At 39.9% G+C, this 13244-nt stretch overlaps 1 protein-coding gene across 1 annotated transcript in view; it reads right to left on the bottom strand.

Annotated features, from left to right (window-relative positions):
• Positions 1–13244, bottom strand: part of RAP1GAP2 (RAP1 GTPase activating protein 2) — a 269213-nt gene that overhangs the window by 41410 nt on the left and 214559 nt on the right. Inside the window, exons 11-12 of the mRNA XM_018554104.1 lie at positions 8606–8706; positions 7509–7638 (exon numbers count right to left, since the gene is read on the bottom strand). Coding sequence (XP_018409606.1) covers positions 7509–7638; positions 8606–8706 — 231 coding nt within the window. The remainder of the gene's footprint in view (positions 1–7508; positions 7639–8605; positions 8707–13244) is intronic.

The raw sequence follows: 13244 nt of genomic DNA, 5'->3' as shown, positions 1-13244 counted from the left end.
CAAAAAAATAAACACCTCTAGTGATTATAAACAACCAAAACCTTTAATCCATTTCTCCCCATCTATTTCCTTTAATATATACCCTCTATTCTTATTATTGTGTACTCCTCAGGTGTAAAATGTTGTGATGTCTAAAAAAACTAATATACCCCCTTTGCTTTATGTTATCTTATATACCTTACCCCTCCCTCTAGTTCTTGTGTTCATCACTCTTACTGTGCAAAAAACAGGAAATATACAAACCTTCGTGACTAAAATATAACCCTGTGTCCTCATTCCCTCTCCCCTTCCTCACCTTCTCCCCTCCCTCCAGAATACATCCTTCATTCCTTTCTATCTCTCCAATCACACAGGTCATATGCTATATTATCCAATAATAAATATCCACATAGTAATTTATCTATCTTTCTAGGGATTGTTTTTTTTCTATTTGGCCATACATTGCATTACCCGTTCCACTTTTCTTAAAGGAGAACTATGAGGTGAGTGCTTTTCACATGCCGGTGTTCGCTCACTTCTCGATCCTGTCACGGCTCTCTGCCATGACAGGGGAGGGGATGGATTGTCCCCTCCGATCCACCAGTGCTGACTAGCGGAACGGACGGGGGAGGGGCAGGTACAGCTGGCTCTGCCTCTAGATAGGCAGAGCCAGCTGTCACTCACGCAGCTGGGCGGATCTCGACATCGATGTCGGGATCCGCTCCGGCTGCGGCGTCTCAGTATACCACGAGCTGTAGCTCGCGGTATACTGAGCTTAGGGTGACGGGAGGATGCTAGTTTGTACAGGTACTTCTTTTAACGCTTTCCCAAATTCCTCTGATTGTCTATATATATCCCATTTCTCCCAAATCTTTTTATATCTAGCGTTCCTATCTATATCCCTTGCACTTAATTCCTCCATATATCTTATTTCCTCCATTATATTCAGCCAGCTCTCTAGTGTAGGTGGACCGTTGATTTCCAAGCCCGTGATATGCCAATTCTAGCTGCAACCAGCATAAGTCTTAAGATGTAATTTTTTATCTTTTTTATGGGGCCTGGTATCAATGTTAATAATGCAACGAAAGGATCCTTTTCAATATTTGTTACCTCCATAGAGCGATATATTTCAAATACTGACTCCCAGTATGGTTGTAGTCTAGGGCAACTCCACCAAATATGCAAGTATGTTCCCTCCTCTATACTACACCTCCAGCATTTATCAGATATTTCTGAGTTTATGTGTTTGATACCCACGATTACATATGTTTTGTTGGTGCCTTCTATATGTGGTGGGTATGAAGCTCTGGCCGCTCTGCTGCACAACCTGCCTGTCGCCCAGAGCATCCCAGGGCCATACACATCTCCCTGCCTAGTTCCTAGCAACTTGGGATGCTCTGGCCGGCATCCCACTCAGCTTCTGGCAACCAGTGATGCAGAGACCACCCCCTCCCCTATAGTGCCCCCTAGGGACCCCTGATGGTGCAAAAAGTAATATTACTGGTAGTTAACCCGGAACATTCTATGATATGTTTGTTATGTATTCAATATTTTGTTGTAGAGCAAAGATTGTATACATATAGCAAAAACAGTGGGATCAAAACCATTACAGTTTCCATTTAGCCTGGCAGTTCATTATTTAATGCTGACAACAACATGTCGCATAAAAAAGGGAGGTGAGTACCCACTGGTAAGCTGGTAAGTGATGAAAAGGTATACGGGGAACACACTGACTGGGAAGCCCAAACTGATAAGGGGGCAGCATGTGGGGGAGAAAACAGGATAAGGATTAATTGACAGCGCTTTCCATTCTTTCCAAATTCCAGTGTCTTAGTTCAAATCCCAGAATTAACTTGGTTGTATAGCAGTCTGGCCCAACCAAATTCTATAGTCCTGGTTATGTTCTAAAATTCTCCCTATTTCAGATAAAGCCCCAATTAATTGACTGCTACACCTAGGACTGCTTATCATGAAAATAGATACATTAATGTACCTGATGAAATGGGAAAAGACACCATAGTTTGATATTGGAGAGGCTTCACAAATTTGTTATCATTGAGAATTTTTCAGTTTTTAAATAATCTTATTTCTGATGTTCTAGAACAGTTTATTGTTCTTCCCATACATGGAAAAAGCATTAATGTTGTTTGTTACTAAAAGCAAATTGTTTACTGCCTCATCTGCAATAAGGATCTATAAGCTTTTTGATTATCATAATGGAGAGTTGATTTATTCTCCATAACCTTTTGATGCATAGAAAAGAGATGGCCAACTATTTGTATAGTCCATCTGCTTTTTTTTTTAGTGGGCCAAATAACTTACCATGTAGTACACAGGTATATTATAGCTGCAGGAGGTTTCTGCCATCTGGCTTGGTGTAATGGAGCAATTTTCTCCATAGCTTAATAAGTTTACATCAAACCATGATAGATTAAGCTCGCTTTGATGTATCTAAAGGATGAGTAGTTTTGTAGCTGGAGATGTATTCATTTTTTAAAGAAAAAGTTCACTTGACATCTTTTAGTGGAGAACATTGATGTTTCATATACTTCCTTAATATCACCCATTTCTGGGAAACATCCACAAGTTTAAAACTGCACTGATAAATGTTTTTAGGGTTGTTTTCCTCACTTTCCTCACTTTGCCTCCTATAAACATCTAGTTTGAACCCCTACAGGAAGGTACAAGGCAACTGGAAAATGAAATTGAAATTCACTGCAATAAAGACACATAAATAACCTCTCGAATGTTATTTGCTAGACTTCTATCCTGGTTCACAGAATTCAATAATTTCAGTAACTGACCCAGAACAAGTATGAAATTCATAGTTTCCATTTTTGTCCTGGGTCAGTGACTCGGAAATGATTAAAGCCAAGAAAAGCCAGGTAATTAGTATTTTCAGAAGGAGGTCATCAGGTGCAGCCTACAGAAAGCTATCAGTACAGGTTTAATTTAAACACCACTTTTACCTCAACCCTTTTCACCGAAAGACATTTAGAGGACTTCTCTTGGAATGTAGCTGCAATGCTGTTATTTCAGTACTTAATAAATGTGGATAGTGATGGATTTGAAGCCCAACTGAAGTCACAGGAATTGAGATGCAGTCAGACTAACGTGCAGTCCAATAAGCATCAAAGTTAAACCCAGTGCTCTCATTAATCAGCACTAACTCACAAAACAATGGCATACAAGTCCGTGTAAAGGTGGTCATACACGTTACAACAGCCCGTCATGCACAGATCAATGTAGTTCGCAATTAACGTCCGTCAGCACCAATAACTGCCTGATTTTTGTTGATTGAAAGAACAGATTTTCGTTTGAGCATGTGCAGTTTTCATCTTGAGATTTTTGTTGTATACAAACGCCACTAACCCGTCGATTTTTGTCCAACTAGCAGAAAATTTTCTAGCCCGCTTGAAAGACGAAAATCTGCCAGTTGTACAGTAATTGCGGTTGTACACTTCCCATCAACTGACAGATTTGTGGACGAAAATGAGATTGCAGACAAAAATCGGCAGATACTTGTGTGTGGGCACCTTCAGGCTGTTTGTGACTAGGGGCATTGCAGTTGCTCACCTCTACCAACACAGAGCAGTGGCGTGGGAGAGCAGCAAGAAGCATTTTTTACAAACAGAAACAGGTCTTTCAAGGCATTTTCATGCAAAAATCGCAGTCCCAAATTATGACATAATAATGTGGGGGTACAGGGCTATTAAGATATAAAATAGTGTGAGACTTCAATTTGGTTTAAGTATGCATTCACTTAACTAAATTACCCATTGGATTCTTATACCACTGCCAAACTCCAGTGGTAAGACTACCCTGTGACGATAAAGAGGTCTGATGAACCCCAAACTGAATAACAAAAAGGTGGGCTCTTATCTCCAGAATGCACAAGACAGCAAAAGACTATTAGATTTAAAAAATCTTGTGTGTGAGAAACAAATATAACACCACCCACCCTCCCCACTACATCAACTAGCTTCAGCAAGTTGAATAAACAAAATTCTAGCAAGATCATAAATCTTGCTTAGCTGACAAACCTCTTAATGGCTATCATAACATCACTTAGTGGGGGCTGGAATAACAGAAACTATCATATAGTCTGTTGTAAATAGATCAGCAGGCACTTAAGTGAATCTGCATTTCTGGCTGATGTTTGCTAACTGCAGATCTCAAAAACCTGCATCATGCTTATATCAAACCTGGCATTTCATGCTATGCAATACTATGTTGCTTCTTGGACTATAAAGCCTGATCCTGGGAAAATATTAATAAAGTTCAGAGAACTGTATTTAAGCAAGGGTCTGCTGAACTATCATAAAACATTTTGACATCCCCCTCAGACCTTTGTATTAGTCATGTCATTTCTGTAAAACCTCCCTTCAGGGATCACAGCTTGAAGATCTCCATTTTGCATCAAAACTATGCATGAATGCTGAGTCATCTCTGAAAGCCAATGACTCTGTTAGCATTTGACTTATGCTGAATTAGACTCTGCAAGTACAAAGATCAGGACAACTTTGTTAAGTACTTTATTCACATTTAATCCCTGATGATATTGTCTGTATTTTGTAATATTTTTTTCTGTAAATATTTTCCTTGTACTGTTTTTTCTTTCTATTAAAAACAATATTTAAAAATAATGAACCTTTATCTATTTATTGTTCTAAATCAGAAAAAAATATCTTGCCCTTGAAGAAAGCTAATTCTGTGAAAAAAAAGGTTAACTGTGGAGTCACTGACCCGATCACTCTCACTGTTGATGCTTAGGATGGTGTCCCACAAGCTAGAACATCTTTGCACAGGGTGATGCTGAGAGTACAATTGTCACATAGCCTACCAAACTACAGACACTACCCCATGCCACAGCTGTTCAGAAGACAATTAAGGTTTTCTTGCTACTGCATTTTCTTTAACCACCTCCCGGCCAGCCGTTAAAGAACAGCCGGCCGGGAGCTCTCTAGATCGGAGCGATGCCTGTTAACATACAAGCGATCCGCCAGCTATAGAGCCGGTGTATCGATTGTATGGGGTGCCGTTCTGTGTTGTCCCCCCCTCTGCTCTCCCCCCCTCCGCTCTCCCCCCCTCCTGCTGTCACGCTGGTCCCGGGCTCCGCTGTGCCCGGTGCGAGCCCGGGACCAGCATAGTGCCTCTGTGACAGGGGATTAGAGAGAGATCGTTACACAAACTCCCTCCGGTCCCCTCTCCGCTGTCAGAATGCGGAAGTGTTGTATATTACATCACTTCCACATTCTTGTGTCACTATCCAGCTTCAGACGCTGGAGATAAGCTGACAAAGCAGATCTCTGCATCATCAGCTTCTTCGGGGGGTCCTAGGTGACATTAGGGGTCTTGGAGACCCCTGATGTCTCCATAAAGAGGACCTGTCACATCTCTTTGCTATCACATAGGGGGGTTTTAATTAGCCCCCTATGTGATAGCAATAAAGTTAAGTGAAACCAAAAATAGGGGAAAAAAATTAAAGTTTCCAAAAAACAAAATTTAAAGTCACACATAAAAAAGAATAAAACTTCTTTTTAAAGTCCCCACCCATACATACACGCGCAAACATGCATCGGGTGCGCATACGTGCGAAAACAACGATTACGCCGCACATGTTACATATCGCCATGAATGTTGCAGGGAGAGCAATAATTCTAGGCCCATCAATCACTTATAACACAAAACTGATGAGAGGTAAAAGCTTTTAAAGCGTTGAATATGGCCAATTTTGGGTATAGTAGTTTTCTGCAATTTTAAAGCTTGACATGTTTGGTATCTATTTACCAGACGTGACCCCGACTTTTATATTTTAGAAAAAAATTGGGTAATAATAAATGTTTCCTAACATAATGTAAAAAAAACCTTGTTTTTTTCAAACTTGTTAGTAATTTTTCCTTAATATAGTAAAAAATAAAAACCCCAGTGGTGATTAAATACCACTAAAAGAAAGCTCTATCTGTCCCCAAAAAATGATATTAAAGGCATTTCAGTACAGCATTGCATGACGGAATAAATGCCAGTCAACGTACTGCAGCGCTAAATACTGACAAATGGCCTGACCAGGAAGGGGGTGTAAACACCGCGGTCTTCAAGTGGTTAATATAAAGAAAATAAACAGGTAATCCAGCTTCTGCTTCCTTTATTGCTGGATCACCCAGGCTGTGACAGGTGGGCAAGGCTGTGAACAATGAAAGCTATTAGGATCTCCTCCTCAAATAATCTCAATCAATAAGTACACATTTTATTTATTGTCCATGTAATAAATAAGCAGACTATTTCCCTAAACTCTCCAACAGCATGGCTATTATCATTTCTTCAATTTATGTTGGTGAGTCTGACATATGGGGTTTTATTGCTAACCAGACATTTAAAAAAATATAACACTAGAAACCAAACTGCCTTTTGCAAACAAACCAGTAACTCCCATTAAACTAAAACACATTAACAAAACAAATTATTGTGAAAGAATTTGTGCCACATGCTCATCAACTTGAAGCAGCCATTGTGTGGGCTGAGATAAACCATTCAAGACTAGAGCCTTGCTACAAAATAACAACAAACTGTTACATGAAGACATGATGAGTAGTAAACCATTACAACTAATCCATTTACTAAAATAAAAGGTGGGGAAAATAATTTACAATCATGTTTATGTAGCACTGCATTTTGTACATTGCATGTTGCTTATAAATGACAGCATGACAGGTGCTCTTTAGCTGAAATTTGGAAAAATTGGTTTCATTCTAGTAATGACTAGCCGATCATCTGCAAAGTGCAAACATCCACAACGATGGATCTTGTTTTAACACATAAAGAGGTGTGATGTTTTCCTCTGTGGACTTCATATTAAGGAACAAGTACCCTCCTCACTTCCCTCCAAACTGTGGTATCTACAGGTACAATATTTTCAGGAAGTGAGAAGTCCATGCACCTTGGCTCTGCCCTGTTCTATAACATGTACGCACAATCTGATAGGGTAAGATATATTATAATATATTAATATAGTAACATTTATTATAATAATTAGTTATTGGTGAACTTTGCTGCTTATCCTAATGGCTTCTCTTATCCCTGGTGGACTGCAGAGGCCAGATCTCTTTCTCTGACTTCTCTGCTGAGCTTTGCCCCACCAAGGATTCCCACTCTTCTTGATGCATTCTTAATTTACATTGATTTAAAAATTCATTAGAAAGAAAAAGACATCCCAACAATGGATGCAGCAGGAGCCTCCAAGAACTATAGGATGCCTTTAGATGTATATAGCGTATTCAGCTATGTATATGAACCACAAGATGAAACAGGAACAAATGCCCCAGTTTAATGTAAAGAAAGTTTTGCCGGAGAGAAGCCTGCATTCCTCAGGTTCACTGAAGTACTTGTTTATGATGTTCCTGCCAAGTCTTGTGAGTGACTCCTGCCATATTGGTTTGTATTGCCCCACAGACTGCACCCAAGCCCTGTGTGTCTTTATTAACACACGCACACACCGTACATGCATGCCCCTTGAGAATGCAAAATCTTACCTGTTGAGTATCTCCTTCTGTAAATGGTAACTTTGTGGATACATGGAACATGATCTCCTTTTCTCTGAACACAGTGTATATGGACTCTGTCCCTGTCTGCCCATGTGCCACATCCAACCCTCCTCGAAACCTATAAAGGAAGGTTATGTGTCATTAAACATATTGATTTAATCATGAGAAACTTAAATATTGGTTTATCTAACCACTTTAGTGGGTTTTCAGTTTACACCTTAAAGCATATGTGGACTCCGTCACTAAAAGTTATATAAGTTTAATTGATTTTCTTAAAAATGGCGACTAGAGTTTGAATTTTATTTGTAGCATAGTGCAATGAGCAAAGGTAACAAACAAAGTGCAGTAACCCACTGCAGGGAATCCTATTGTTTATTAAAAAAAGAAGCCCAGCCAGTGAACTATGCATCCTGGTTGATGTGAGTTACTACACCTATAAATATTTATAGATCTATATATGTGTATATATATATACACACACATATATATATACACACACACGCACACACACACACACACACACACACACACGCGCGCACACACCTAGATTCTTATAATACAGTATCTTAAGAGTTTTGCACTTCCTTAAATATTGGTTTCTATCTTTCTACTGTCCAGTAAGAGTTTCAATTCATATGACATCTGGTAATGCTACTAAGACTGTTTCAAAGGCCACATTTTTGCTGTTTGTGATGGGTGTAAATATAATACACAATAGATCATATCACACGAATTGAAGCAAACAAGGGAAAAGCTTAGAACATGACAATAGCTGGTAATGTAAAAGTTTGTGATTGCTGCATACACTGCAACTTTTCCTTCTACAGAAGGACAAAAGGAGCACAGAGAATGGGCAATCAAATCTATCTACAGAAATCCTTGAGAAAAAAAACATAATCAGCAAAACTTTTCAATGTACAAAATATTGATTTCCAACCCATTTAATCTCACTTTACAAAAAGAAAACAAAGCAATCATCGTGATGGCAAAAAGGCATTAACAAAATCTGTACTATTGATTTAAATATCCAGAGAGATTCTTCCCACACTGCCACTTATCTTAGTCACTGCATCCTCATAACTCACCCTTTGAAGTCCTGCAGTAATACAGTATCTCCCAATAACGTCAAGAACTCTTGAAAAGCTGCACTTTCCTCACTGTTGCCGAATAATTCTTCTTCTAATGTCTGCAAATTAGGAAAATTGTGATGGCGTCAGTTAACAAATCTGATAAACAAACATGTTTAGAAATGCCACAGGTTAGATCTAAAATAGTCTTATCAGGTGTAAAACCAGCTCTCCCACTACAAATCAGCCACATGTGTAACCACATCATGACATATGATCATTGCATGCCTTCTTCTGTTTTTCCTCACATGATTCAAATGTTGGGGATAGGTGCTGAACATTTCTATATGACTATGCATTTGATCAACTGGGGCAAAGAAGGCAGCCATGAGTGTGAAATGGACATACTTACAATGGACATTGGGTAAGTAGTTAATGTGGATATATCTTGTTTTATGTCTTGCTGGTTTCCTATTATTCCACTGTATGCTTTCATTATCCTTGTGGCCAATTAACAAAAGTGATGATTTCCCAAAAATTTACTGCTTTGCAGTACGCAAAGCAGTAAAAAGCAGAAAATCAAATATCTGTAGTAACAGAATCATTACTCTCCTGTGTAAGATATGAAGTTACAAGCATAGATGAACAAAGCCAGGAGTCGTATTTTTTACTACTGCACATGGATGTACATGTTCCCTTTCTCTCTAAAATTGCATGTTGGCTAGATTTACCTGACTGACTCCTGGAATCTACTTTGATCCTTCTTCCTTTGATTTTAAGTTCACAGCACATTTAGTGACAGTCCACTCAAATCTGACCATGAAACCAATGTTTAATTTTTTGATAGATATTAGATATTTAGAACATATAACAGATTCATCAATTTCTCAGGTAACTCATAGACAAGATTTCTACATTTTAATTCCCACACAGGAAGAGCAGGACTACACTGATGTAGCTTGAGTGAGAATCTAAGGTGGGTAGAGACAGCACCAAGACTGATGCTAGGGAAATGTTACCCTTTGGGTGACATGGGAGGGCAGCATGCAGAGCCTTCAGCCCCCTTTTGGGCCAGAGCGTCACAGGTTGCCAAGAGCTGGGTAGGGAGATGTGTAATGACCAACCTGGAATGTTCTGGCCGGTGTCCCACCCAGCTCCTGGCAACCAGTGACATCAGTGATCTGGGCAGGATGCCAGCCAAAACTGGTCAGTGTACCACCAGGATGCTGGCCATAGAGCCATTAGTGTCTATTCTTATAGATGCCGAACAGCAGTGAGTAAATAGCCGAATGCCACTGAGCGGCATTCGGCTCGGCTGTTCTGCTCGGTCCCTCAGAGGGACCGAGCAGAACAGAAAAATATTTTAAAAAGTAAAAAATAAATAAATAGAAAATGATTGTGCGGAGCTAGCAATGACAGCTAGCTCTGCCCAATAGTTTTCTATTGACCAACACTGCTCCGTGTCAGAATAAAGAAAAAAAAAAGGAAAAGCAGTGTATCTCTCATCTCTCCTTGGCAGCCAGGAGCGGGAGACTCCCGGAGCGCCTGGGAGAGTTTGCTGTCTGGAGATCAGTGTCCCTGGTTAGCTGGTAACCAGGGACGCTGATCTCTCTGCAAGTGACCGGAGCCAGCCCTAAGATCACGGCTGGCTCCGCCCAGCTGTCAGAAGCAGGCTTCGGCTTTAAGCGCGGCTCAGCCGAGCCGAGGCATATGCCTTCGGCTCGACTGAGCCGCTCGGCTAAGTTTGGGAGCTGTACGGGCTATTGTAAATAGCCCGTACAGTAGCCCTTCGGTTCTACTGAAACGAAGGGGTCCTGGGGCCGAAGCTAGCCGAAGGATCGGCCGAAGCTACGGCTAGATCCTTTGGCTACTTCGTGAATAGACCCAATAGACAAATGGCCATGGATGCCACACAGGCTAGTTATGGATGAGGTGCAATCTGCACCCACACTGCACCAAGCTAAGTAGCCACAGGTATATATATGTATACATCCATACATAGTGAAAATAGGATTCAGTTAAAATGATACACAGTACAATATAATTGCATAGTGATTTCAAGTTGGATGCAGATCCCTTCTGTTACTGCTGGTCCTGTATATCACATTATTCCAACACCATAACATTTTGCAGCTATGCAGCCCTGGCACGGCAGTGAGGTACAAAATATGGGATGATAATTAAGATGCCTGCCAGAATTTTCTGTGACAAATTAGTAGATTCATTCCTCTCTGCCTTTCATGTTCTGATTCCTTTCTCTAATTACAGCATTGCCATTATACACATGGCTTGGGCTAATGTTTTGACAAAAGAAATAATTTCATTGTAACTTGGTGAATACTGGAAACCACTAAATTCAAAATATTAGTGGAACAATGGAAACTGCACTAATCCATTTGTTTCTTTTCCAATCTAGTTTTTTTTACATGTTGTTTTCCAGCTTGGTATATGTGTAAACAATCTTTCAAAACTGATAATTATGATATCATTATCAATAACCTGTAGATACATGCAAAATTGGGAGAATTGTCCTGTGGCACAGCGCTCTTCGGGGGGAGGGGGGGTATGTTATGGAGGTGTGGGCAGGGAGATGGAATGCTCAGTGTGCTGCTTCACGTATGTACGGACCGGGGTGTCCGTTGTTTGTCAAAGCAGATTGATTTTTCCCCGCTCCATTTTGTTTATCTCCCACGTTTCGTCCTCTCCGCTACCAACTGGAAGTTTCCACACCACCATTCCCTGGATCCACCCTTGCCTATGCATCTCCCTTCTACACCACACCGTTCATCATCCACTCATCAGGGCCCCACTCCACTTAGACCCCCACCTCTCAGACAGGCTAAACTCAGTTGTGACGCTTCCTTCCCTACCTTTTGTTCTGCAGACTGGAGATGTCCCAACCTTATAACAGCCTTCTTATGGGAATCAGAATGCTGTTTCAAGATCTGAGAGTTACTAAAGGATATTCAACTGTGCAATTTGAATGTTCACTTAACTTAGTTACCATGGGGAAGTTGTTTTCATTTCATCCAGTCATGTGGAAACAAAAAAAATCTGTTTTTGAAATGTTTCATGCACATGGTTGGGCATTTAAAGTGAAAACAGATAAACCTTATGCATTTTGCTAACTATATTATTTGTTTACAGTCATGTCATAATTGAACTTGTGGCCTGCATTCTGAAATTCACCAGAAGGTGGTGCTAGAGAAAGAGTTCTAAGATTCCCACTTTGCATTAATAGAGAGCTGCAAGTACACAGACCAGCCCAGATCATGTAAGATTGGGTGTTATTATTTTAAGGAAAACTGAACCGGAACTCAAATATTGAAGATTTGCTATTATATAGTACTATAGGGGACATCTAGAAATGTTAAAGCAGAACTCTAGGCAAATAAAACCCTAACTCTTGCAGTGGGCCAGTCGTTTTATCTAGGAAGCTATGGTCTAAGGTCCTGTCAGTCATCATGTCCAATACAATGTAAAGAACTCGAGGACGCTGAGGAACATACCATTTTGCTGGAGAGGAGGAGGAGACAGGTTGGAGGGAGCAGTGTAGGAGCTGGCCAGGATCGCAGTTTGGGTGAGTATAACCCAAAACCTTTATAAAACCTTATAACCTTTGTTATTTTAGCTCCCTAGACAAAACAAGCCCCACTGCAAGGGTTATGATTTGATTTGCCCTTTCTGCTTTGATTGTGCCCAAGCAGTATCCTAATAAATCTGATTCCTGCATCACTCATTCAGTGGCTCTGTCCTTCCTTTACCTCTCCTGAGGCTTCTTAAATATTTCCCCCCTGTATTTAGATCACCAGTCAATAGGAAAGGGGGAGGAGGGCTAATGATACTTTAGGTCTTTAGAAAGTAAGGCAACACCACACTACTGCCATTACTGAAGAGTGAAAAAGTTCTTCCCTATGGCAAATAATTAAAGAATTCAAATTTCACAACATTTAAAATGATAGTATTATCCTATTAGCCAATGTCAAACACCTTGGACAGTATAACAGCATGTTAAAGGAAATGTCTACTTTATGTTGTTTGTTTTTTTAAACATATGTTATCTTTCTTTATTTACTATGGTCAGGACCAAAACAAAAAGACTCACTCTGACTCCTTATCAGACAGCCCTAAGCAAGGTTCCAATGAGAGCTAGTCTAAAAGAAAAGGAGTACTCCTGCGCTGTCTCTGCTTAAGCCATAGTGCTTTGGGAACCATTTGCCATGGATTAATGTTTATTTGTAAACCAATATGTTTTTACATATAGTAAGAACAGTAAAAAATATAGTAAAAAAACAACAGTTTAAAAATGGATAAACTGTAAAAGAAACAGCTACAATAAAACTGAACCAACACCATTATATGTCAAAAGAGCAAAGATGATGTGCACCCTACCACAACTCATAGCAACAAGCCACCCTTAAATGGAAGTCAGAACAATAGAAGCTGATTGCTGATCTGTTGGGTTTTTTTTACTGCCTTTTAGAAACTGTACTCATCAAAACATTCTGACCGCTTTCATTATATATTAGTCCAGTGTACGATGCAGCAATGTTTTTAAATTTGATCAATGTTTCACGTTGTACCATTTCAAATTAAGTTACTTAAAGGTTATCTAATCCCAAGAACAAACATATAATATATTGCAGCTTACCATTCT

This window comes from Nanorana parkeri, unplaced genomic scaffold (assembly GCF_000935625.1).
Source record: "Nanorana parkeri isolate BGI_ZX_2015 unplaced genomic scaffold, ASM93562v1 scaffold142, whole genome shotgun sequence".
Lineage (NCBI taxonomy): Eukaryota > Metazoa > Chordata > Amphibia > Anura > Dicroglossidae > Nanorana > Nanorana parkeri.
The sequence above is the reverse complement of the archived record's forward strand: the minus strand, read 5'-3'. Positions and strand labels throughout refer to the sequence as shown.